The 27,865-nt window shown below is 38.6% G+C and overlaps 1 protein-coding gene across 2 annotated transcripts in view; it reads right to left on the reverse strand.

Annotated features, from left to right (window-relative positions):
• Positions 1-26,241, reverse strand: part of LOC107092418 (cadherin-2-like) — an 83,252-nt gene extending 57,011 nt beyond the window's left edge. Inside the window, exons 1-2 of one of the 2 annotated variants that reach the window (XM_015386899.1) lie at positions 25,923-26,241; positions 23,767-23,875 (exon numbers count right to left, since the gene is read on the reverse strand). In XM_015386899.1, coding sequence (XP_015242385.1) covers positions 23,767-23,875; positions 25,923-25,982 — 169 coding nt within the window. In that variant the 5' untranslated portion in view covers positions 25,983-26,241. The remainder of the gene's footprint in view (positions 1-23,766; positions 23,876-25,922) is intronic. The other variant, XM_015386900.1, reaches the window with a different exon arrangement.
• Between the last annotated feature and the right edge of the window lie 1,624 nt (positions 26,242-27,865).

Raw genomic sequence — 27,865 nt, forward strand, 5'->3', positions numbered from 1 at the left:
CACAAACCCAACAGCTGCCAATCATACTGAGGTAAAAAGCTTTATTTTCTGAGTGTGAAGGCCATCCTTACCACTAAGAGCGTTACACTGTTTAAACCATTTGCAGAGAGCAAAAAGCAACATGTGAGCAGTAAAGAGGGGTGCTGAAGAAACCACTCAAAAGGTGAAAGCCATTAAGTTCAGCTGTCCAACCTCCATTACCAATGTGTCACAGAGGGTTCTGTTATGTTCATTAACGCGACACATAAAGACAGGGGGTCAGCTGATTAAAGGAAATAAATCAAAAACTTCAAAGTCTACTTGTTCGTCATGGAGGGAAAAAAAGAATCACGGTAAAACATTTACAAATACGTAGGCTGTAAATCTGAAATAAAAGCCATTTTAGCATTAGCTTTGAACTCCTTGTTGCCATAAATATTACACATTTTCTCTGTAATTTAACGCTAACCGTTCTTTAAGCTTTCATGTATACCACTAACAACCAGTTGAGAATATTTTTCTTTTTTTAAATGATGCCAAAAGGAAAATATGTTTTTTCAAATGAAAATGCAATTATCTATAAAATACATCAATAAAAAAAATGTGTTGCTGACAATAAGGATAAGAATGTAGTAAGTTATTACACAAATAATAACTAAATATAGAATATAAAAGGGCATCTACATAGTCAGATAAAGTCTGGGAAAGGGCGTTGTCCATGAACCTCAGTGTTATGCCTCATGTTACGATACACCCCCCCTCCCTCCAGCTTTTGTGCACAGAGACAAAGATTTTTTTTTGTGGGGGGGCTGACAGGTTGCATCTGGTTACCTTCTCAACCTCTGCTTTAGAAACCTATAGTGACATGCAAACTGGTTTATTTTCTTAGACGCAATGCATTACATGTTTATTAATGCATAAAAATACCGTTTGCAAACAGAAAATGCCTATTTGTAACCGAAATCCAAAACCACACAGCTTTAGTCTTAGTGTGTAGTTAAAAAAACAACAACAAATATTTGACTTTTTGTGTACTCATTTACATGATGTGGGCGTTAAGAGGTCAAAGATCATCCACATCACAAATCCCTTTGAGCTCAAGCTGTGCCACAACGGGCAGGAGCTAGATGCTTTTAGCCTAGCGGCAAAAGGGGAGGTGGGCTCCTCCCGTGGTCCTAGGTTACTCCATCCCAATTCCCCGCACATCAACAACATCCTGTTACTCACACTGGTTACCATTTGGAAAAAAAAAAAGAAATCTATGTGCACTGTAACCTGAAGCGGTCTGCCACATATCAGGCTTTCACCACCGCAGATGTGAAGGAATCGAAAGAGAAAAAAAAGAAAAAAAAAACAACAATGTAAAACAAAGACAAAGGGGAGGGGATAAAAAGCTGAGCTCAGCTTGTAGCCTTTTCATTGTCTTCTGGTCCATGACGGAAACTGCAGGGCTCCTTTTGGTTGTCACACTGAAAAGCCTCATCCGTTAAAAAAGAAAAAAAAGGCAAGTGCTATTCTAGCAAAGATTCAAAGAAGCGAAACGTTGCTTTGTCTTGTCTAATCTTATGAGAGTTGGCCAGCAAAACCCTTCACCCTTTGTTAGGTTAACAGTTAGCTCAGGGGTACTGTATGCAGAGGTGACCATTTTCAAGGTTTACATGCAATTCTAAAGTGCTGGTATTCAGGTTTTATCATCTTTAAATAAAATGCATCTAAAAGGCTTACGCAGATGGCAAACCGACAGGAACATTTAGTGACAACACTTGTACTTTGCCACATGTCCAAGAAAGGGACGTCAGCTGTTGATACAACGATCACTGCAAACACCTGTTGACCATGTAGATTCAAAAATGCAAAAACACTGGAGAACAACAGCACAAGTATTTCTAAAAAGCTGTTGCTTTTTTGGCTGAAAAATATAAGCAAAAAATAAAATAAAATCAGGCTGAGCACAACCATAAGCTTGCACAGTTTACCACTGTTCAGGTGGAACGTGCTAAAACATTTATCCATCTACAATAGGAGGCTGCTCAAACCTCATTACCTTAGAGCAGTGATGGCGCCGTTTCGTTGACCCAATAACATGCAAACACATGCCGGCGTGAAAGTAGTCACTGATAAGTCGTGTGTTTTTATTAAGAGCATCTCTGTAAAGCTTAAAATAAAAAACAGGCTTAAGAGTAGGCCTATTGCTAAAGGTTGCATTGTTCATATGTTGATTTTGATGAGTCAATATTTCTGGTTTTGACCTGATGTTAAGTTAGAGGTGCAGATTACAGGTATAAACTTAAATAGCCACTAGATAATGTCATTTCCTTAATCAAGGGAATCATTTTGTACCATGATCCTTCTAACGTGAACAGCGTTAATGGAAATAAAATTGACTCACATCCTTTTTTTTTTTGGCATCACATTGCCTCTCTTCAAGAAGGAAATAACCACTTGCTTCAGTGTTTGTTCTGCTGTAAATTGCATCAAAGGAATGTCTGGTGTTTCCTAATGCAGCCAATGACATGGTCCCATGAATCAGTAATTTGATTTCTTTGTTTGATGAAGACCCACAATCCAGCTCACAAAGCACAAAACTAGCAGTGTGAAGCCACAGCTGAAACATGGAGGTCATTGTTCTAAAAAAAGTCAAATGCCGACATGATGTGGCCAGCTGTGAGATTGGGGCAAATAACTTACAATGTTCTGGAAATATTTCCCAATTCTGATAAAAAAATAGGCATTGAAAAATCAACATAGAAGAAGCATTACCAGAACCTGTTATCTTAGGCAATTCTGCTTATTTCTCCTGTTAAAGTGTAAAAATGAGAGCTGAGTTTTTCCAGAGCAATGTAACACATGGAAAAAATATATATATATATTGAGAAAGCAAGCTCTGGATTTTAAAATAAGGACAGACGGTCGGTCTCATGAGGCGTGACAGTTTTTTATATAGAATTCAATACCATTTTTTTATGGCAGAAGAATGGTGGACAAATTGTGTGGCGCTTCTCTGGTAAAAACATTAAAGTTTTTTTTTTATGGCTCTGCTGGCAGAGAGCGAGTCCGTTTAATGAGAGTCGATGTCCAGACCTGCTCCTCCTCATTTTTTTACTGCCTCAAAGCACACGTTGGACCCTCGGCCACATTAGGCACATCTGGCCCCTCCATCTACAAACATGGCCTTTAATGGCCAATTACAAAGTCCAGAGGCAAGGACTATGCTTGGATTTATAGTTCCAATGTATCAGAACCAGGAATCCCCCGTCTATCAAAGTCACATTAGGTTATATTAGACAGGAGGCCACTCAGACCTAATAAGCCTTATCCTTTGCAGAGAATAGCCATTACACTTCCTCCTTTCCATTGTAGCTGAGCCATCATCTCCCAGTCTAGGAAATTAAACAAATGATTGTGATCCTCAACATTACAATTAAAGCATAGAATAACATGAATACTCTGAAGCTCGTTAAAACTTAACTCCATCGGCAATGAGAAACTGAATTATAAATCAATTATAATGCAGACATCTAATCTGTGTTTTGTTTCACCCTCTCAGACAGCAGCCATGAGTACAGTCTGACTGACTGTGTGAGGAAGCTTTCATTGTTTGCAAGGACTACATCGGTTGCCCCAGACAACCTAAAGCTTTAGCCAAGTTGAACCCATTTCATCTACTTTCATTTCACTCTCCCCTCTTGTTTGCAGTTGGGGATCCTGTTTTTCTTTTTTCCCCTTCATTCACTCCCCTCCCCCTTGGGTTTCAAACACAACCGTGTTATCTATGTCAAATCCATTGGCAACAGCCTGAGGGAGTCAATATGGAGCCACTTCTTCTGGAGAGTTCACAGGCGGAAATAGCTTGAATAATCAAAGAAGGGGGGGAAAAATTGAAGGAAAGGCAAAATATATGGTGAATAGAAAATAAAAAAACAACATCACATTTTCAGCCTGTAACAATTTTAGTAGAGATGGTCTAATCTAGTTTTTTGGATGCAATTCTAATATCTGATCACAGATAAAGTCTGATACCACTCTTTTCTGATCTGACCTTTTCACCAGTGTTTCTTTTAAGGTGTTAAATGGAAATAAGAACAATAAGAAACAGGCTATGTCTGCTACCAGCCTAGGGCTGCATCCAAATTCAAAGTGTTGCTCCTAGCTCCTATTCCTTAACCTTTTATGAGGACAATAGTAAGAACTAGACAGCAGATAGGAAATAACTACTGTGCTGATTGCAGACAGCCTTGTGGTGCTAGTCAAAGTGGGCCTACAGCTAAGTAACACCCCTACCTTTAGATGTGGTTTTATCTACAGAACTGGTCACCAAAAAGTTATCCTCATGGTAAGCATCTCCCATCGAAATAATGCTAAAAAAAAAGCTGTTGATTTGTACAAGAGAGCTGAGACTACAATGTGCCGAGTGGGCACTTTAAGACTTCTGCTGTATTTATGACCTATTAAACATGGTTAGCACCAGTATTGTTAACCATAAAAGACGCTGCTTTCTCTTTTCAAAAGACTTGAAATATTGTAGCCATCTGTGTAGGACTCGGCGATTAATCAGTCAAATTACTATATCAAATGTTCCATCAACTGGAAAATGTGGATTTTTTCCCCCTGCCCCACCAATGCACTCCTTGAAGTTCCACAGCTCAGAGTCACATCAGTTCATCACATTTGGACTTAAAAGTCTGATTATACCTGATAAACTAGCTGACAGCAAAAGCTGCAAACATTTAGTTTGTTAAATTTTCATTGTTGTGAAACAACTTTCCCCTCAAGTTTTGCTGCCCTGTAAAATAAGATCACAGCGGAAGATTGTAATAAAAGCTCATTTTTTTATATTAATGCATTTCATTTGTCATTTTTATTGTGAAACTAAAGACATTTAAAAGTTTAACCAACAAACTAAAACCTCTGAAATCTTTTAACTGACCAAATACTGCATCCAATCTGTCCTCTGAAACTGAAATATAGTACAAAATTAACAAATAATGACTTGCTGTCGATATACTTTGCAGCTCTAGTTAGAAGTTAAAACAAATGGAATAAAACTCAACGTTCAGCATTCCAGTTGGTACTCCTGCTGAAGCTACATGCTGCTCCTGCAAAGAGCTGCAGAATGTCTTCTTCTGCCATCATTAATATAACAGTTTGATATAACTACCAGTGCTCCAAGTTTCTAAACAAAGAGCTTTTTTTTTTGCGTTTTCTCATTTTCAACACTGATCCTGAACAGCTCAATATGCAGCAGCTTCTTTTACCGAGAGCTGACTTCCAACGAATCTAAAACAAACACGTAATGACCCAATTTAAGCATTTGTTCTCTGATTTAAATCTCTGGTATTTTAAGATTTCTTTTTTTTTTCTTGTCAGCTAAAACATTCCAAATATTGGTCTGTTACAATCACTGGAAATTACTTAAACTTTTGTGCAGATACCTTAAACTATGCTTTAAATAGAAACATTTAAAAAATGTAGGGAGAGGATGCTGCCAAGTACACACACCTCTACCTAATCTCGCCTTGCCGGGTTTTTTTTTTTATTATTCTAGCAATTAACACTTGCCAACAGCCTCTCACTCTCCCGTTCTAAGCTGCAGGTGTGAAGAGACCAACGTGTGACCTGATGCAAGACACTCTGCCAGAGCAGTACCTAACAGTCATTTCCCCACACTGATAGGCCCGCTATCTTTAGCATAGCCTAAGGAGGTATGCTTAACCACCGAACACACCAGCACACCCACAGTCAGACAGCCAAAAAAGTAAACCAGACCACCAGCACAGTGAATCAATTGGTTGCACATTAAACACAGAAAACCAGTCCTTTCCCAAATGACTTGATAGCAAGTCTCCGAATCGAACGCTGAAAGGAAAACAGGAGTGGAAAGGACAGTGCATAGCATCAGAGGTGAAAAGTATGAATCACCACCTGAACGGCGCTTTCTCCTCACTCTTTGGCTTTTGCCCCGGATGGTCTGGACTCTAGAAGTGACAGTGAATACTAACAATACGGGTTTGTGTCTCCTGTGGATCTGCAGGCACAGAGTGGAATCATAAATGAGCAGCACTGACAGAAAACATACAGGCTGATAGCAGGAAAAAAAAAAAAGAAAAAGTGGGGTGAAGGATGATCGGCAGAAGAGGCGATGAATTTAGAGGTTGGGGATTTTTGATATAACAGGGGGTAGTTTTTTTTGCTGGCAGCAGCAAGTCCTTTACCAACAAAGGGCCTTTCATATTTCCTGTGAACAGACACAGAGACTCCCATTAATCCCAGAGGGAGGCCTCATCTCAGGCTTCTCCCCCACACATAAATTACACTTCTTATGCCCTTCCTACCATTACTGCACCGTGTTTACGGCATAAAAAGGGGAGGAAAAAAAACAGGAATTAGGCAAACAGCTTTAATGTGTTAGGGCAGCCATAAAACAGTTATGTCAACACTAACTCATAACATGTGCCAACATTTGCTCTGTGCCACGACAGTTGGTGGCTACCCCAGTGTCGTTGTCACTCCTCCGACTCTTTCGTTCCATCTCATTTGAATGCGCCACCCTCACATAGGTGGAGTGGAAAAAGTATTACCCAGCTGTCACATTTTTGAGCAGATGAAATGGGCACAGGACATGCCAATCCCCACTTATCCTGCTGTGAGTGGAGTTTTACTGTGGTGCACAGCTGCCTGGGTATGCATACTTATACCCCTTTCGTGGTTTGGTGGAAAGCATAATGAGCGTCTGAGAAAGCATCACTGTGGTTATGAGGCATCTTGAAAATGGGATTGGGAGAAGTGGATGGAAAAGAGAATGAGAGGTCAAAAGAAAAAAAAGGAAAAGGAAAAAAAACAAGAGTCGTTTATTCATGTGCCCCGAGTCTGAACTGCGTTATTTCAAACAGGCATGAATCAATGCCGGTGGATCTGCTTTTTCTGAGCGCACTGTGGACAGAACAATAAATAAAAGTCAGAGATCACAGGATAAACTGAGGAGAGGATACACACTGCAATGTTTGTGGAGGGCATTTTTTTTTTATATGAAAATCTTTTCCAACTGTGCTGAACACCTGCTGCTGTACAAGCATGTGCATAAACACATGTGTCTAGAGGTATACAGAGAAACCAGATGGTGACACAGAGCAGCAAATATTCAGTTCCTGAGAGGATCAAAAATCTGATCATTGTTTTTTTCTTTAAATCAGGAAACCAAACACACCAAAGAGCTACCATTCAGGGAAAACCCACCTTCCAGTATTAAGATTGATACTTTGATAAATGCTCAATTTTAGCTGTATTTTGCATCATTTAGATGACTGGTTCAAATCCTATCTCCAATCATTTTGGTTTATTTGATTTCCTGAAACTTCCTCTCCCTGATGCACACAATGCATGACATGAAACAATATTATCACTATTTATTGTGATATTTTTCCCTGCAAACAAATTAAATGTGTAGAAAAAAACAAGTGCTGTTTATGTTCTTCAGAAGATATTGATCATTCAGTTTTTTACAGATATTACAGCACTACAGATAAGGTGCTGCGCCGCATAGCAAAAGCGTTCCACAGTGCTATCTGCCAGAGCGGCGGTGCAGAGGTAGCCTATTTTCCCCCTCATTGTTTTAGCTAAAATTGTTTTGTTTTTGTAAAAATCAATACTAGGAACTGAAAGATCAATATTAAATCGGGCTGTCCAAAATCACAATATATCGGCATATGGATTTTTTCCTCACACCCCTAAGCTATGTGAAATAAAAAATATAAAAACTAAAACACATCTATTCATGACAGAAAGGCTAGAAATTAATGGAGATGGGAATCGAAAATCGGTTCCCGTTTTCAGAACCGGTTCAGTGTGTTCCAAATCCATGGCACCGTTTGGCAGCTCGCTTAACGGTTCTCTTAGCGGTTCCAGGCAGCACCAGAGCCTAGCGCTGGGCAGCACGACTTACGTCACGTTTTTTACGCAAGTTATGCACAATGCATTCAGTAAGCAAGTACGACGTGATCAGGCGTAGGTCCAGAGAAGCTAAACAACAGAAATGGCGTCCCATCGGGTAAAGCGATCAAAAGTTTGGCTTCATTTTACGGAAGAGAAAGATGGCAACAAGGCGCCTTTGCAATCATTGTAAAGTGGCAATTACATCCGCGGGAGGAAATACATCCAACATGCAGAAAGACTTGCGCACACAATAAGGCATACATTTTAACGAATGCCGTGTTTTTGATGCTTCCGGAAAAAAGCTAAAGTTACGACCAGTATGGAAGGCAACTCTGGCGGTAAGTAGCTAGTTTTATATCACTGGCTGTGCTTAATGAAGTTCCTAGTGAATCATATGTCATTTCTGGAAATAAACCAATTTCCTACCTCTCTTTGGGGTTATCAAACATGCTACGAAGTTGCTCCGCAGTTCGGGGAGCGAGAGAAAGTTGATGCCCCTTTATTTAAATCAGGGGGAGATTAGTTTATTTCCTGAAATGGATTTTTCATTAAACCGATGGCTCCTACATTAGATTTAGATGACTCTGAAGAGATGAGTAGCCTGGCTGGCTCAGAGGCTGGCAGCTCTTGTTCACTGCCTTCCGTTTTCGCCGAGGCAGGCAGAAATAGAACGTCCCAGGCGAAGGTAGACAAATATCACCATGCACTTACCAGGTTTATTGTTTCAGAGAATCGATAAGAGAACCAATAAGAAATCGAATCGTTTCACAGAATCGATAAGGGAATCGGAATCGTGAAAATCTTATCAATTCCCAAACCTAGAAAGAAATTATTTAAAAGGAAGTTAATTTCACTCGATAAGAAATACCTTAAAGCTTTAGCTAGAAATTGGGCATTTGGTGATTGCCTCCAAAATCTGGATAGCTGCATATCCAAGCCATAGTTCATACGGAACTCTTCCTTTTCCTTCTTTAAAAAAAATTATTAAATGTAGAGAGACATTATTGCAAGACAAGCTCATTAAATTTCTACCATGGACAAAAAATTGGATGAATCATCCTCATAATTCACCAACTGCTCACTCAAGGATAGAGTTGACTCTGGAAACAAATTTACATAATTGTACTTCATGGCTGCATAAGTCAGAGCTATAAATAATTAGTCCAAGAAAGCAAAAAAAAAAAAAAAAAACTGTGACAATGTGGATTGCTTGCTTGGACTGTGCACATAATGAGAAAAGATCTTTTTAGAAACAAAAAGTAGCTTTCATTGTTCTTCAACTTGTATCATTAAATGTCCATCACTAAAAGACCATAAATCTCTTCTACAAATCAATATGCATCCTTGTTTGCTTCAAGGATCTCCGCCGCTTGGATTGTGTTAACGGGAAAAAAAAAGAAAACTTCCAGATGCATCACTGCAATATATTCTAATTATGAGGATGTGCGCGACTGTCTAGCTGTCAAAATTAAATAAAGCTAATACACAGCATGACAGCTCATGAATAAATGCTCTCCCTCAATCAAATCTGTAATCTTTCAACAGATGTGTAGATGAACAATGGGCGCCAGTGTTGCCCCATTGCAGTCGCTGTGCACAAAATTAAGCCTGGTGTAAGTGGAACAAAGCAGCATTTGTGTCTTTTGACCTCGGCTTTCCTTGACGACGCATTCCTCGTAAGACAGAGGGGAAACGGTCAACCAGGCTACGCAGATTTATTTCTTCGTTCTCTATATTTATCAAAAAAAAAAAAAGGATACAGCGTTTGGGGAGGCCTGGGGGGTTGCAACTGAAGCAAATGCTTCCCCTACTTATGCGATGATGTCAGAGTGCTGATTTATAATTAATTGAAATCTTACCCAACAAGCAGTGCATTAACATTATGGGTGAAAGAGATGAATTTTGCATAAAGAGAGACTAAAATCTCTTCAACTCTTAATAACTAATGGACTAAAGTGGCCCACCAGTGCTCCATGCTCATTTTTGATTGACAATTCTATCTGCCACTGACAGACATTTTAAATTACATACTACATCAAGCAGAGCATTTGGAGAGCAAACAGGTTAATGGGACTAATGCCTTGATCCATTACCAACACTATAACCACAGCAATGTTGGAGGGGGGGACAAAGAAAATGTTTGCAGTTGTATGAAATTTTTGAGCAAATAACCAAAATGAGTTTGTCCAAGTAACTTCCTGTCCTTTCACCCCCCATTTCTGACAAATGTAGGCCTTTCAATGGAAGTGCTGCCGCGTGAAGTACAGCATTTGATTTCAGATCACAAAATGACCCTGGCTGTACAGAGCGCAGGAGGAAAAGTCAGTGCCTGGACTGAAAATACATGACTTATGTTTACTGCCACCTTTCTGACCAAAATGTGAATAAACCAACAGAGGTATGCACAGTTCGGTGCAAGGCAATCACGTTATGATTACTTGGTAGAAATAGAAAGCTTTTTGGGAAACACAGAATTAAAACAAAATGAGTTATTTAAAACAATGCCCTGCTGTTCCTCATCTTCCACACCGTTTTTTTTTTTTACTGGAAGTATTTCTAAAAAACACAAGTTTGTCTTTGTTGTAGGAAAAGTAAAGTATATTAGCCTTTTTTGAGACGCCTAAATGGCAGTGTCCAACAAGAGGTGGGAGTATGAGAGAAACAACAATCTTATTCAGGGAATGGAAAGATTGATACAATTTCATTATGTCTTAAATAATACTCCAAATTAGCTTAAATCCCCAAGCCCAGTTTTTTATTATTCCTAGGATACAGTCCTATGTATATCTATTTTTAGTTGAATTTTAAATTTGCCAATATAACCAAGATGCATAATTTTGTAAACCCATGTGGTGGTAATTCTTTTATTTCTCATGTTCTTACAGCCCGAGGTGTAAGCTTTTTCAAAAGGGGATTTTCAGGATCAATATAAGTACTCCTACTCATATCCAACCTTGTTACCCAACAGCCTCATATATTTGTTGTTTTTTTCTTATTTTGGTAAAGACTGTACATTTTAATAAGCAGCCTATGCAAGTGAGCAAGTAAGTTTACCATACAAAAAATGCACCTATGTAACAATCAGAACAGCAAATCACAGGATATTTCAAATGTACTCCTCTTATCATCATCTAGTTTTTTTAGATGTAAAAAATAAACATTTGAAAAATCAAACCGTTGTGGCTGAAGGAGTTAGTAATTCCTTTTCCCACCTCTGCTCTCCAAATATAAGTGTAAAAAAAAATCTTGCAATATCTGAGGTACATGTATTAAAAGACGGAATATATCATATTGATGCCTACATTACAGCCACAAAAGAAAAAGTGGCATTAGAACCGTAACATTTATGGTAGAAGTGGTTTGTTTTCATCCATTCCTTATTTCTGTTGTGATGGGACGATGATCCCGTCTTCAAACCTAAAACAGCCTTTCTTTCTCAGTACATCAGCCAGAGATTACTTTCTCCAGAGTCAATAAAAATGGTTTTAGTTGCAACCCATAGGGGACTGGGTATGATTATGAAAACAAGAGACAGAGCAGGAAAAATACCATCATAGTATGTTGATCCAATATAAATGCATGCCTCCCACCAGGATTTACAGGCTGGGAGCTCTGGGGGAGGACAGAGCTGAAATAACATGGTGCTCAATCTTCTCTGTCTATGACTCTGTTTCTCCGCACTGGACTTGGTTTTCAAGATTTGAAGACGTTTCGCCACCTCTCCCTGGAGAGGTGGCGAAACGTCTTCAAATCTGGACCAAGTCCAGTGGATATTTTTTGAATTTTTACGGAAGTCCTGAAACAACTTTTTAATTTTTGATACCAATACTGACACAATAAGATATCAGGTCATACATATTGTTATTTATTTTCTAGTGTAAAATGTTAGAAAAGGTTTGACTAAGCGATACATTACTCAAACCAATAACTAAAGACAACAACAATAGGTAGGAGAACAACTGACCCATCCATTAATGGTTTGCAGAAACTTTAGACAGTAGCGTGGTGTTTCTATCAGAATGCAGGCCAATATAATGTGATATGATATCTGACTGATACCCAGTATTGATCTTTCCTCGGCTAATCCCTAATATAAAGGTGAAAAGATGTTTACATAATGCACTTTAAAGAGGAGAAGAATCTTGACCAAAAACAAAATTCAGCTTAAGCCAACTGTAGTTTAGTAGGAGAGGAAATGTACATTAAGAAGTGCAAGTATTACATCCAAATTAACCCAGACACAATGTTTAATTCAGACTTCCCTTTCATATTTAAGCTTTCAGTCTCCATCTTTGAACAAGCTGGATTTAGAAAACAATAGCACCCTCTTAAAGAAATCTAATTTATGGAAAGTAAAGATCTGAATATTTACTTTATTCATTTTTACTGTCTTAGCTGCTGTTTCCTGAATCAAAGACTCTATCAATCTTTTTCCATCATGGCTTCAAACCTCTGCAACCAACTACCTCTGACCACAGAGTGGCTATATTTGTACCATGTCTGATTTTGTTTTAATCTCTATCTAGTTAATTTGAGCTTTTGTGTAGCACTTTGGTCAATATATTGTCTTCAATTGCAAAATGCTACATAAATAAATAATATATAGTAATACAAGTCAACAAGATTGAACAGATCAGAGCATCATAGCAATTGAAATATTCAGCTCCAATGTAAGAACAGAGAAAAAAAGCATTTTAAAAATGGGGGAAGAGTGTAAGCTAAAGATGAGAGTTAATATAGTGTGAAAACAAATAATGGTTCTATTTAAAACCAGCCTAATCTTTGTAGAACACAAAAGATAATCAAAGCCAGATAAATTTAGCCAGTTATTCATTTTAAATATGTTCCATTTAAAGTGGTATGTTCCTGCTTGTATGCTATCTGGTCCCATGATGTTCAAGAATAGGGAAACTACTCTTGAGCAGCTTATCCTTCACGATACATCATGGCAGAAGACAAAAAAAGTAGATCAAAGTTCAATCAGCCCATTTGAGTGCACGAGTTAACCCTGACAAATAAACGAACCTCCTTGACAAACACTGGAAGTATTTAAAAGTACTTGTTGGCAAAGATGCATGAGCTCACTTCCTAAATCCATCCAGTGGGTCGTCCACTTCAACCCCCCCCCAGGCTTTTTGCTTAGCCATCGTCAATGCATAAACACTGCCTTTCCACTGTAACAAGAAAGCAGCTGGTGGCGGTACAAATTGAGGAGTTTTATGCATCTCAAGGTGTTGGATTATTCCTTCAAACATTGATGGGAAAGAAACCCCCTCTTAAGATATAGATTCATCCTTCAGGCAGTCTGTAAAATGTACCCTGATGTCTCCCAGAAGCATTTCTGATTAAATGCAACTCCATCTGCACAGTTTGTGCTCAAGGAAAGCTGGTCTAACATTGCTGAAAAGTAATTACTTAAATAAGGAAGAAATGTCGAGAATAGAGTCGCCGCCTGGGTTTTTTTATTCAAAAAGTCCAGTTCCTTAATAAGCACAATTCATTTTCCCTCCAGGGTCTGGTTCTCTCTATCACTAGTGACAGGCGTGAAAGGTCAATAACCTTGGCTCATAGCCCTCATATGGTTAGCAATGCCATGAATTACTGGTTGAGGCCATTGTTCCGAAGTCTTCAAGTCAGATGAAGGAGGCTTATAGTTTCTAAAGGTCACCGTGTTTAGATCACTTAGTGCAACAAGTGAAGAACTGAGACAGGACCTATACAAAATTGAAAGAATTGTGTGTAGAAATCATTTAAATAGCTACAATTGTGGTTATAAATTTGTCACTGGTGTAAGCAGATGACACAAATATAAACTGAGAATACATTTTCATATTTTTAAGGTAAACATTATTTGTTAAGTAGATTAAAATAGTTACTAAAACATTCAGATTTTTCTGGATTAGATTTAAGCCATACCTTCAATCCGAGCCGGTAGAGGAAAAATCTGTTAGTTCTGATCTTGGGTTGACTGACTAGTGAAGCGCAATGGATGCAATTAAGGAATGAGAAACCACATATTTCTTTCTTTAATACAGTTACATTATTCAGATAATGTACAGCAAGGAGAAACGGCAACAAAATAAAAAGGATTTTAAAAAATTGTTCCACCATTAAACAAATTAATGTTGAGGTAGTCATGTTTAATTTTCATTTTATTAATTTTTTTAAATCAAAATTTATGGCTTTAATTACTGCATCTTAAAAACGTGAAAGATTGCTAAGAATTTTAGCCATGTGAAAGTTTAAAACTTAATTTGAGCTTAAAATTTAAGTTGGACATTGCTTCCATATGAAGGCCAATATGTTCCAATCAATTAAAACGTTTTTTTTTTTGTTTTTTTTTTAATCAAAACAAGTCATAGTAAAGATATTTATTTATATATAAAAATGTCTTAAGGAGTTAAGCACTCCTATTTCTTGAACAAAAAAAAAAAAAATCTAGTCACTCATTACCAGTAAGTGGAACAATTTGATTAAATCTGCAACGCTGTTTATTGTGCTGAAAGCATAAGGCAGAAAGTCGTTAACAAAAGCAACTCCAATCATACAAACATTATGCCATCTGCACTGTATTTATCCGCTAAACTCATCAACTTTTTGTTGCATGAAATAAACATGTTCAGGAGTAAAAGCTTTGAGTCCTTTTCAACCATCACCCTCCTTTGCTGGGGGGGCTACTGGAAATAAATTGTACATGTAGTGCACTGCCTTTGATGCCCCAGTAAATATAAAGGAAGAGGCTATATGAACATAGAGTGCAATTTAGCTCACTCCCATAGATCGCAGGATAGGAATTGCTGTAGGTCAACCATACCTGGTGATGGCACACAACTGTATCATTGCAGTCTGGCAACCATCGCTCACTTGGGACAAGCAATCAGGAGGGCTTTATAAGCTTGAGTTATCCGTTTGAGAGCAACACCAGAATACAACGGTGCCGGTCATCAATCCACTGCAAGGCTAAACCTAAACACTTTGTTTTATTCACTACTAATCTTTAACTTTATATCTCAGAGATTTTAAATGTATTTCAGCGAGGCAGTTATAAACATTCTGACAGGGCAGAAATGTTATGATCAAGTATTGTGCTAAAATGCTACAGATCTTTTACAAACTGAGAGAACTTAATGTTCTTTCACAATCAGAACTACACTTCCCGTACATGTCCAAAGGACTACAAAAACAATTGGGGTGGTGTTTATTTTCTAAATCTATAACTCATTTCAAACAGTTCGCTCATTTAGGAATTAAAACTATGTTTACTCCAACTTTCTGAAAAATTACTTGCATGTCATAGCAATTAATTATGCTTACATTTTACAGTATTATATTAGATACTGTAATTTCTTTACCTTTATACTTTAACCAATGACATTAACTAGCCTTGCCCATTTTTTATCATAAAGCACAAGCTCTTCAAAACCTCAGGCAGCCATGCAACAAAAGTAGAACCCTCAAAAGTAAATCTGAACTTCGCACGCATGAGTGAAGCCATGAAGCAATCAAGGTCACTGTAGGAAACAAGTTCAGTTGTGGGAGAAAAAGGGAAAATGCTACAGTATTGTCCTTGAATTACCCAATTACAGTACATCAATCTTTGTTCAGACCCAAGGGGGAGCCACCCCCCCCTCGACCACCACCACCGTTTGCAAGCTCACATCAAAAAGAGAGAAAGGACAAGGCAGTAAAGTACAGAAGCTGATAGAGGACTGAATTAAAGATCAAGAATGTGTAAAGATTAGCGACATCAGAGGCTACAGTCCAAAAGAAAAAAAAAAATGCTGTTGCATTGAAATTGAAGCCTGGACTGAAACACAATAGTCGACGTGGCCTTCAGAAGGTAGACATCTCTTCCCAGGCAGGATATTGGCCTTTGTGAACATGGTTACAGTATCTGGGTCAATTAACATGTCCCTGCATCAAATTTCTTTTCTATAGACAGGGGAATAATGCCGTTTAAATTTATGCAGACTTCTGAACACAGCCCAGCCTTATAAAAAAAAAAAAAAGGAAATAAAATTGACTGCGTTTGTCACTTGCATACAGAAAAAGGTTAAACACACAAGGCTAGTGCTGTCTCCATTTTCTTCACTGGCACAAAAAACCCTCATTAATATGTTCATTGGAGTATTGGCTTGTCTGACACAACACACAAAGACACTGTTGTCTGGCGCTGGCTGTCGTTCACAGCTACATGGAACAGGTACCGCTGTTGAAGCTACATCTGTTGGGCTAAAGAATGCTCACTTGTCTGTTTAGCAGCAACTAAGTGCACTGTTACATAAACAAAACATCGCAATGTAAGGAAAAAATAAAGAGTGGGTGACTCCCTTTTTAAAATGGCTTCCAATTAAACACTTGGGGATATAGCTCACTTCACACTTATGCAGCCTAACATGTATCCCTTTCACACTGGCTGGAAAATCTGTTCAAACCTTGGAGAAAAAAAAAAAAAAGGCTTTAAGTGGCAATGGGAATGGCTCACTGACCCGTTTCGACCAGGGTCAAACAAGTCGGCAAGCAACCCAGGTTAAAATAGCCTTGAAGCGGCTCGGCTCCAATCGGCCTACGGTGAGTACATCAGACCCTGATGGCCCTGCAAATTTATGTGATGCCATTGAATCCACCGTTCGGACGTCAATGCACCGCGATAGTCGCGTCTGATCTAAGAAGCTGAAACAACTATGCTTACATTGGACAAGCATATTGAGGGAAAAGTAGGTGCGCCAAAAACAGTTAAAGAAACAAGCACGGCGTATTAGAGACAAAATTCTGGGAGTTGTTGCGTTCACAGAATCTGGGTTAATTCTTGAAGCCAATATTTCTTCTTCATTCTCAAATTCTTTTAAACACAGTTATTCTCATGACTACTGTTGTCATTCTCTACCTTAGTGATATCACTTGATCTAGAATCTGCTAATATTTCACAAAACAAAATAAGTTAAAAAAAATTATACTCAATGTCAATAAGTCTATATTAAAACCTGCGATATGGTTACTGCATCAGAATGACGAGGTTGTATCAAGAAATCCCTAATGTAAATTATTCATTCGTTTCACTGGCCTCTATACTAGAGGATTTTTATGTTTCTAATGTCACAATAGGCCACGATAGCCTTGGTAATTAAGGTAAGTGTGCAAAAAATAAATAAATAAAAAACTTTTAAAAAGAAAAAAACTCTGGTCATGTTTTAATAGTGTAAATATTTGAACTACAGATGATCAAAGGCAGTGTAGTTCAGCTTTATTTTTGCAACCTGATTTTTATTTTAGATGGTGACATTTTTCTTTAACTGTACTGCGATGACAACATTCCTGTAATCAAAATACTCTGAGATGCATAAAAAAAACAAAAACAACAACACTTAAAAACATAAAAAGGAAGCATTTTAAAGCAATAGTCATAGAAAAGTGCAGTTTTTATTTCAAGGAGGATATTGTGAATGAAATCAATGACTTTTTATTAGGATATATAATCTACCAACTTCCTTTCAGACCTCTACAACTTTAACAAACTGGAAATAATGCTCTCCAACACAAGAGCTCAGATGAGTATTTTAATCTTTGGTAAATAGTTATCACAACAGTGCAATGCAAGACCCATTTATTTTCCTACTTTAAAATAAGAGCCTAAAAAAAACACACAAAAAAACAGACATATCCTGCCATCTTTAGGGTTCAAACTGAAACTAGCACTTTATTTTTTGAGCATAAACAAAAAGAAAAATATATATAATTGTAATCTCTATATACATCAGTTGTCTATTATATTGCAGTTACAGAGGCATGTGGTTGCAGAAAGTCTTTGTCATCAAAATATTTGTCTACAGCATCAAGAGCTCTTTGAACAGAGTAAGCTAATTATATACCAAGGACAAACGCCCAACAAACAACCTCTTAGGCACAGGAGAGGAAAACCTCCACAACGGCGCCTTGTCAGTGGCATATGGTCAGGTGCCCCTGGCAAAGGCCGCGGCCTTTAGCTGATAAGAGTGATATGAGCAAAAATGATGACAAGGTGTGATAAAGATAGCCGACCTTAACAAAATACTTGGACAGTTGGGCATTGTACCAACACCTCTGTCTCCAAATATGGGGTGATAATTGCCAGACCAAGGAACAGTCAGCCAAAAGGTGAGATAACTGTATACTTTTTGTGCTGCTATGCAGGTTAAAGAATGCACTGCTTAGCAAATGATTATTCATTCATAGTGCAAAAATATTTTAAGATGACATAGGGTCATTTATACAGCAAAGAAACATTAAAAAAAGGACCAAAACGAAAACTTTCAAACAATAACACATCTCTGCTTCCTTGCTAAACTGAAGTCGACCTGCCTAAGGTTACTTTCCAAATGTGCACAGTGCCAAGATGCAATCTGTCATCACAATATGTGCTAGTTATCCCGGCCAATGTGTTCCGAAGAGGAAAAAGGCAGAGCGACAGTACGATGAAATCAAATTTTTGTAATCTGATTACAGTAAAACATAAAACAAATTCTACCCCACCATGACAGTGATACCTTAGCTGGGAATGGGAGCACAGCCTTCATTACAACATATTGATCCGAGCAAACAAAGACCCTGGATTCATTGATCCCCTTTCAGGAAAAAAGAAATATAAGGGTGGGGATGGGGAGCTTGGCTGCTATTGGAAACAAACTTGCACTCAAACTGCTGCCTAAGCCTAAGAAATAAAAATAACGCTCTAGTATGAAGTAGCATAAAAAGAAGGAAATAAGAATGACCATGGGGGTCGCTAATAATGTCCCATCGTGACAACGGAAATATGCGAGACATGCAGCAGCTGCTGGATCCTCACTGTGACTCACACCACTCTCCAACATTATTCATGTGTGGCACCAGTGATCCAAAGTATGTCAAGGATACCCTCTAAAAAGGAATTTTAACATTAAAAGAGGTTGGTTTGCAATTCGTTTAGAAGCACTGGTGCACAGGTTCAAAAATATTTAATAAGCGAAAGGATTGACAGCAGGTCATCCCTTTTCTGCATATTCCCTTCAAAAGGAGAAAACTTTACCACAGCAGAAATACTAATAAACCTCATAAACCGTGTCGGAAAAAAATGTTATTCTTCCATTTTCATTTTTTTGCTTTCTTTTCTTTCTGTAGGTTACATGCAATGGAGCCTGCGGGTCACAATAACTTTAGGTAACATAAGGTCATGTTTATGTGGCCTCCCTGTTGATGCATTGGGACCTCTGTCGATGGTCTCTCACTCATCCATACTTCACCAGGAAATAATCCCAACGGCTTTAATGCTAGACTAGGAACAGGGGGGGTTGGTGAGTTTGTTGCAGGGTACTCGTCCCAGTTTACAAGACTAGGTCAAGCAGGGTCATGTCTCACCAAATGCTGGGGCCTCTTTAAAAAAAACAAATGTGCGTGGGGCTCCAGCTTCAGTCAGAATAACAGATTTCCTAACAGAGTAGAATTAAATAAGAAAAACTATAAATGCTGGATATTATCTTTCTATTAATCTTTATAGATCCCCATGTTGATGTTCACACTGCTGACACTAACACTAATTGTTTCAATTACATTATTAAACTGGTCAACTGTAAATCTCCCGCAGCGACACCCCGAATCACACTCATATGCAGAGCTACATAACTAGGCCCTCTTTCCACAGTCACATTTAAAGCATTTGAACCAAGGCCAAAGCTGACGACAAGCACGCTTCCGTCATGGCCAGAGCCTGCATAATTGTCAGCAAAAGATGTAGAGGGGGGAAAAAAAATGAAGTGAGAACAGAAAATTGGGGATAGAGATGGCAGAACGGCGGAATAAGAGGGCGTATTAGGCTCAATTAAGCTTTCGGGCTTTCATTAACCTAGATTTAGGGAGGGGGGAAAAGCCACGGCTGAATAATGCGGCGAATCTGACTTGCTTCTCTGCTTTGTGAGCTTTATCAAGACTGGAGAGAGAAAGAGAGAGGCGGGGGGCAAAATGTGTGTCAGCTCTCAAAAGCCACCAAGAATTTCATTAGACACCCAGGGGCAAACCCCCCCGCAGCCACAGCATACCTTATATTAAATGAAATCTAGTAAAACAAGTCACTGTAATCAAATGGCTTAACTCCATAAAAGGAACTACTGTGCTGATGTGGGAAATGTTTGGCTTCTTTCAAGCCCATAACTATAAAAATATGTTTGGTTAGATCTCATCATTCATTATTAGTGAAGTGGTCAGAGAGAAAGAAAAAAATCAGCCTTCCATTTAAAAAATATATATATATATATTTCTTCCGATATGCCTCCAGTCAACAGTTAATCTTAGAGTGAATTTAAAAACTATTGAGAAGGAAAATTATTTTTTATAAAGTCTCTTTATAGTGGTCGATGGTCCACTGAAGCCATGAGAGAGCGAGACATTCAGCAGAAAACAGGAAGGCTGAATGAAATACTGACAATCTGCATCGTTTCTCAACCAATGTCATAAAACATGGTGGATTTAGAAAAACTGACAGAGTTTGGGGGATTTTTAACGACTATACACAGAGAGTATCAATCCGTTATGCTAGTTTCACTAATCACAAACGAAATGCTGATCCACTTAAAAATCTCAGACATCGCTTACCCTCTCAGACAGGAGTTTTGCATCTAGGGCTTATTCATCAAATGATGAATTCATCCTAAAATTCATCAAGGCAAATTATCTGCCTGGAGCCTTCATTTAATATCTCACACACCGCGTTCTGGGTGGGTGGCTACCACCGATTGTGTCCTATCCTGCTGATACGTGAATGCCAAATGCAGTTATTGGCAATGATGAGAGACAGCAATGGGCAAAAACGAGCAAAGGGAAAGAGATGAAGTTTTAAAGGTGTAGGATGCCTAAACTTTACAAAAGGTAGTCGGCTGCAATCATCTGATGCAGCTTCGGTCGCAGCAGCTTAGCTCTCAGCGCTACTTAAACATCTCTGCTCACCCCCCCACCTTTGCTGTTGGCAGGACTTTGTTTTGATTGGTCAGCATTGGAAAAAAAAAATAAAAGTATCACGTGGGTATAGAGGATCAAACCATTATTTGAGAACAGAGAGGGGGGCAAATGGGTGCAGCTGTAAGGAGAATTTTTAATCATGCCTCAATTTACCATAAAGGGAAAGCTTTTACTGATGTTTATTTCATTTTTTTTCTGGCTACAGATACCCAACTTCTGTTTTCTCATTTGAAAAAGGTACAAAAAAACTTTACATTTATTCCCTCTAGTCCTATTAGTGTTAAAATTAACATTGTTAATGTGGTGGACAATCTGAAGAATACGAATTTTGCTTTTGTCCGTTTACTAAAATTGTCTTTTACAGCAACATTGTCTGCTCCATTTCATACAATCGATTGCCAATAACAAAAACAGGGTTCTCATTTCTAGTTATAATAATTCTAAAGATAAAAAAATTGATTTTTTTTAACAAAGTTAAAAAATAAATAAAAACTATATAAAAACAGGAACCTAAAGTAAATAGAACTGTTCTGATGGGTACATTAATGATGGTAACGACCACAGACAGCATCCTTTGAAGTGGTTTTTCATGTCCAAACAATGAGCTCGACTGCTCTTTGTTAGCTGGGCAGAAAAAGATTATTTGGGATTTACTTTTTTTTTTTTTTTTTTTTTTTTTTAAAGGTTCAACATGTTGAATAAAAACCAGCAGGGCCACAATCCAGCAAGCCAATAGTAAAAGTTTAGATTCCATCCACCAGAATGTGATTACCTCTGCTAACTGGCAGCCCACAATTACCATTATCTAATCAACAGGATGTCTTCAATTTAGCACATACAATGTCTGCTGTTTACATGCTAACTACAACCATTTCCAGGCCACCGGATGTGTATTCCCTTAATTAGCCGGAAAAAAAAAAGAGAAAGACGGCTGCAATGAAATGGTGGAAAGATTTTTAAACAGGTATCCCCCCCACCACTTTGATTGTATATCTTGGATGAAATGCAATCTAATATGAGCTGGAATCATGTTACTGACGTCTTACGCAACCTTTAGATAGCATTACAGACACTCAGACGGGCCCCATTTGACAAGGAAAAAAAGAAAAGCAGACTGAATCAGCAAGGACTACTCATCAATAACCAAAGGAGATGTATGCATTCTGAATTTAGCCGAGAATGTTATTTATAACATGATAGAAACTCAACGTCAGACTCTGATCTATTTTGGTTTGCAGACACGTTTAAGGTTCTAGCTGACTCGTAATTCAGTATTCAGGAAATGGCGCAGCTAATTGAAAGCTGACCGAATGCTGCTGCGTGTTTTTAAAAAAGCATTATAAAAAAAAAAAAATGATAATTCAAGATTAAAACAGCCTGGAGCGACTGGTCAAAAACGACAACCAAAAACAGCATGGTGGAAATAAAAAAAAGGGGGGAACTTTGGAGATTACTCCGGACACTGTGGGGGCTTTGTCTTTTAAAACATGCCACAGGAGATCCTCATTAGAGAATGGAGTTTCATTAACATCAGCCCACGCTGCTGTGCCCTGCTGCATTACAATGACACAGGAGTGCCCCTCACTGTCAGGGAAATCTCCTCACAGCAACAGCTCGCTGGGGGAGGGGAAAGAAGAGAAAAGACAGAAGGGGTGGCAAACAAAAGAGAACCTGATTACTGCTGGTCACGGCTCATCCAAGCCAACACAGGGAAATCCATCACCTGCAGGATCAAATGCAAACTTGTGCACTAGGTAGAGCTCAGTGAAAGCAGAATCCACCCATTCAAACCACTCTCTTTCCTCCCTCCTTTATTCTCTAGTCACTACCACATCCCTCCCGCCCCTCCCTCCATCACTCTGACTCACAATGACGACGGCATGCAAGTTTTAGGCTCACACTGTGAAACTCAACACAACCGGGAATGTTTTCTGGTCCAAATGACCTCAAGGCCCTAACCCCTCTAATGACACACTGGTGAGATATTCCAGCTTTTATTACGTCTGCAGACCTTCGCACTATTTCAAGTAGTTGCATCCCTATATGGCAAACATTAGACTAAACAGGAGTAGAAGGTCATATCCAATGTATCCATTGCCTTTATTCAAACAAATATGCAGTTTTTGTATATCTTGTTTCTGACAACAGCAAAACTGTTTTATTTTAGCATTTTACTGTTGAAGTTAGCGGTGTGAAATGCCGTTGGGCACCAAAGGATTAAAGCTGAATCTTCAGGCCAAAAAGTGGTGGAGTATGATAGAATACTTCATATTTAAATCTGCAGAAATGCAACCTTTAATTGGGATAAAAAAAATATGGAAAAAAAACAACGGGGCAACCTAATTAAAGCAAACCAGTCTGCCAGCAAAAGGCATGTTATGTTTAATAACTAGATTTTTTTGTTTAATTACAATCACAACAGTATTCAAATGTGTATTGTACTTCATGTCATTGCAACATGCTGCATCTAACCAAAGTATAAGGGAAGTTTTATTCTTTTAATCAATGCTAGAAGCTAATGTTCATCTAAAATGCTAACAATGCTGCAAAAAAAGGGTAAGCAACCCCAAAGTGTAGGCCAACATTTAACAACCTACATTCTTTCCCCCTGCTGGGGCAAAAAAAAAATGGGGAGGGAAGCAAAAGAAGGTGCAGACGTTGTTAAGTTGAACCCCGTTTGAGCTGTTTTACAAGGCAAACAACATGGGTTGCAGCACCACACAACTGCACTGAGGCTAATTGTTTAAATATGTCAGCCTTGTTCAGATCCTCCCCCTGAAATATAACACACGGAGGCAGGCACCGTTGACGGGAATGCCAAGACAAATACACACTCAAACCCAGATGCAACCATCATCCGACATGAAACAGAACCAAGATTATTTCGCCACTCACCGTTGAAGAGAGGCCATCCTTCCTCTGTGATATCTGGCACCACCACCGTGTAGAGATCTTCAGAGAAGCCCGGCCTGCATGGTGGGGCACCCCTGGCCTCTGCTGCAATCTGTTGAAGAAAGGGGTAAATAGGGTTGCAAAAATGAGTCATAAATCAGCCTTTAAAAAAATACTCCTTCTCCAAAACCTCCTGGTCATATCCTGAACTCTTCGCACTTGTACAAAGCATCTGTTGTTTTTATAACGGGGGCCGCAATTAGGATAATGAGGGCAAAGGGGTTAAGCATTACCCAAAGAGCATGGCTAGGAAAGAACAAGCCCCATTTGTCCCACAGAACAGGGGCCCAGGAACAGGGTAGTGGTCTGCCAGCCCCTGCGATCAAAACATTACGTCTGGACAAACATTCTTTGCTTTGAAGTACAGGAACGAAGGAATAAAAGCAAACGGTAGCAACATAGGGAGTGGGAAATAAACATACATGTGTGAATGTCTGAGCAAACGCTAGAAAACCACTGCATTTTTTCCTTTATTTCAAAGAGACTGCTGGATAATCACCAATCAATATACTCCGTTATGCGTTTCTCTTCTCGGCTTTTTCTTAATATCGTCCTTACAAAGCATTTTGAGCTGTAGCAGAAAATTAAAGCCAAACATGGGTAAAACTCAGTATTTCGTGAAGAAAGAATTCAGCACAGACTACCAGGGCATGACTAAAAAGCATGCTTTGATGTTTACATAACCTCAGCATTAGAGAAGCACTGGTCAGTGTTTTTTCTGGCCAATACACATTTCCGATTTTACTTTGGGAGGAACTGCTGATTCGGATATTTTCCCCCAGTAACTAGAACACAATAAAGTTCAAAAATCATAATATCTAAAATAAATGCTCTGGATTCTTTTGATGGAGGGAGCAGTTTGGAATCACTGCTTTGTGTGTTAAAAGCCAAACTCCCAAACAATTATCTTTTTTTTTTAGAAAAATGAAAAAACGTACAAAATGCATGAAATTGGTTAATATATTTATAATCCAAAAATGCTGAGAGTTCTTAAAATAGTGAAATAGGGGGGAAGAAGAAGAAAGCTAGTAATCAGTATTACATGAAAACAAATTATCCAAGTATCACCTACTGGGCCCTAAAGCTATAAGATTAATTTGCACTAATACAAACACAAGCACACACATTTGTTCACAAAATAAATAATCCAGAGACAACGAGCAGAATTCACTTAAATGATGATTTAAAAATAAAAAATATATAATGATAAGGGGAAAAAAAACATTATTTGAGGGAGCCATTAAGGGGAGTGTTCGCAAATTCCAATAATTATCTTTTTTTTTTTTTGTATTTTTGCCTACAGTGATCAGTGGATCTGTAGCCAACATTCTTTTTAGCTCTGATATACAAATCTTGCCCCTTTTTTCACTCTTTTTAAGGAGTTTAAAACGGGCTTTAAGAAAAGGGTGGGGGTGGGGGGAGCAGATCTGGGCTCCCAGCCAATCAGTCATGGCAGCAGGTTGCATTTTTTTCAGGATTTAAATGTTAATACACGTCGGACCTTAGAGAGAAGCGGATTTTAGAAGCAATAAAGGCAGAAATTAAACCACCATCTTTGTATTCTCCTTTTATATAAGACGCATTCTAGATGCTTCATCCGTTAAGTAAAAAAAAAATCTGTCCTTTTCACAAAGCATCACATTAAGGCCGGTTTTGAACTCATAAATCCGATTCTGTGTCCTTTACATTCAGCAGCAGCACCGAGGCGCTTTTCCAACGTATCCAAAGATGAAAGCTAACCGGCGGATATTCTGTGGCTTTACTCCGGGCCTATGGCATCAACTTCCAAGGCAACCGGATCCAACCGCAGAAAAACTCCTAAACGAGGCTGTAAATTAGGAGTCGGTTAGCTGAAATAATTAATTCAAACGCTCTCCTCCTTTCGGCGTCTAGCGAACAATCAATAAAGCCGGAGTAACTGCCGCTAAAAGCCAGATAATGGCGAATTTATTGGAAATGTTAGGTTTTTTTCCACATTGAAACTGGCTACAAATCCGTCCCAAAAGCAGCATGATGGAGGCAGAGGGAAGGGAAGGGAGGAGGGGAACAAAAGCGACTAAAAGTGTCCGGTTTATAACTCCGCTAGAAAATGACATTACCTGCAGTCCTGCTGCGAGCAGGAGCAGAAGCAGCCCGCTACCCTCGTGTAACGAGAACATTGGTGCACCCGACACTCCTTTTTTTATTCCCCTCGGCTTCGGAATCCGTTAAAAAAAGAAATACAGGAAAAAATATAGATGTTGGTAAATAAATAAAAAAAAATAAGAATATCCCGCTGGATTAACAATGGCCTCGAAAACGCTTTCCGTGAGAGAATGAGAGGAGCAGCAGCAGGAGAAACGGTGTCGGAAGCATGTAGGAGCCTCCTCCTCCTGTGTGTTCGTGCTGAGGGAGAGCTGTGCCTGGTACTGAAGCTGCTCCCTCCCTCCCATCCAGCCCCACCGACACAAAAACAAACCGAGCTGCGGCCACTAGGCTTTAAATCCTCCATCTCACTGTCTCTCCCTGCTGGTGGCACAGCCAATTTCTTTTTTTTTCTTTTTTGGGTTGGATTGAGAGGCCAGGAGGTCTTCTCAACTATATATTTTTATTTTATTCATGTTTTGCGCTTGTTTTTGCCTTGTGGACATTTTTTGATACATACCAAATGTAAAGTCAGCGTGAAACACAAGAGAGAGAAAAAAACTGCTGATAAGGATTTAGCACCCTGATTATATCAATTGAGACCAATTATGATGCTATCTTAGCAGAAATGAAATGTCCAGTGGCGGTTCTAGACCTGAATGTACCAGGGGGCCAGGAGGGGGCCAGTGTGTTTTCATGGGGGGAAAGGGCAAGGGATTCAAATATATTAAGAGAGCTACAAGAAGTGAACTTTCTATTCAATTGGGTTAAATAAAAATTCCATTTAGCAGATGAAAATTGCAATCCCATCTCAATACCACTGAAGATAACACCTTATTGTTTTTAATTAATTAGTAAAACATAATTTGTAAAGAAAAGGAAATGAAATAGATCAAAAGGACCTATCAGTAACCATGTCTGTTCCAGCACATATCATCATTAGAATTTCTTTTAAGTATTATTTCTTCAGTACAGGGGCCACAACAGGGGCCAGGACATGATTTACAGGGGCACTGGCCCCCGTTAGCCCCTGTTTAGAACCGCCCATGGCGTATCCAGAAAATCCTAATAGGGGTGGCCAGTCAATAACCAATGAGCATTGAGAGGTGGCCCAAAGGCACCAGAACCTCAGGGTCAATCTACTGTTCCAACAGGAACGAGCACAACATCCATTTTTTCTAAATAAAGACAAACTATACTTTCCTGCAGCATTTTGCTAACAAATAGACGCATATATTTAAACATCTATGCTGTGCAGAAATGTCAAGTAACAAAGTACAAATATTTCGTTACTGTACTTAAGTAGCAGAAGCAAGCAGGAGTTCTTTAAACTGCAAATATGAATCGTCTATGCCATGCTACAGTGTCAGATAAAAAAAAGATGTTGAAATGTCTGAAAGGTCGGACACAGGCGAGAGCGTATCGGGAGATGGAGACAGAGACCAACAAGACCTCCCTCATCCTTGGCCCTATCTCAAAGAATTTTTCGAAATACTCAAAAAATTTAGCTCTCAATTCATATAGTGGCTTCTGGCTGTTTTTTTTTTTAAAGGTTACTGTATACTTTTATACTTTAAATGGCTTTTGGAGCACATACTTTTTAACTTTTGCTTGAGTAAAGAGGTCAAGTTGATACTTAAACTTTTACTAGAGTGTTTTTAAACTAATTCTATTTAAGTAACAAATGTGTTTACTTTTGACACCACTGATGCTGTGTAAATAAAAGGTGGACAAAATTCTTTCAGGTTTGAGTTCTGGGGCGAACACATTTCAATGTCATTACCTACATTTATCAATAATCATTCTGCAAAAAAAAATATATTTAAATCTATTAATATCCACATTCAATTAATTTTTATGTCCTAGATTACTTGCAGAGGTACATAATTTTATCTTTACCCCAAATAATTCCAAATTT

Source organism: Cyprinodon variegatus, unplaced genomic scaffold (genome assembly GCF_000732505.1).
Source record: "Cyprinodon variegatus isolate N-32 unplaced genomic scaffold, C_variegatus-1.0 Scaffold380, whole genome shotgun sequence".
In the NCBI taxonomy this organism is placed as follows: Eukaryota; Metazoa; Chordata; class Actinopteri; order Cyprinodontiformes; family Cyprinodontidae; genus Cyprinodon; species Cyprinodon variegatus.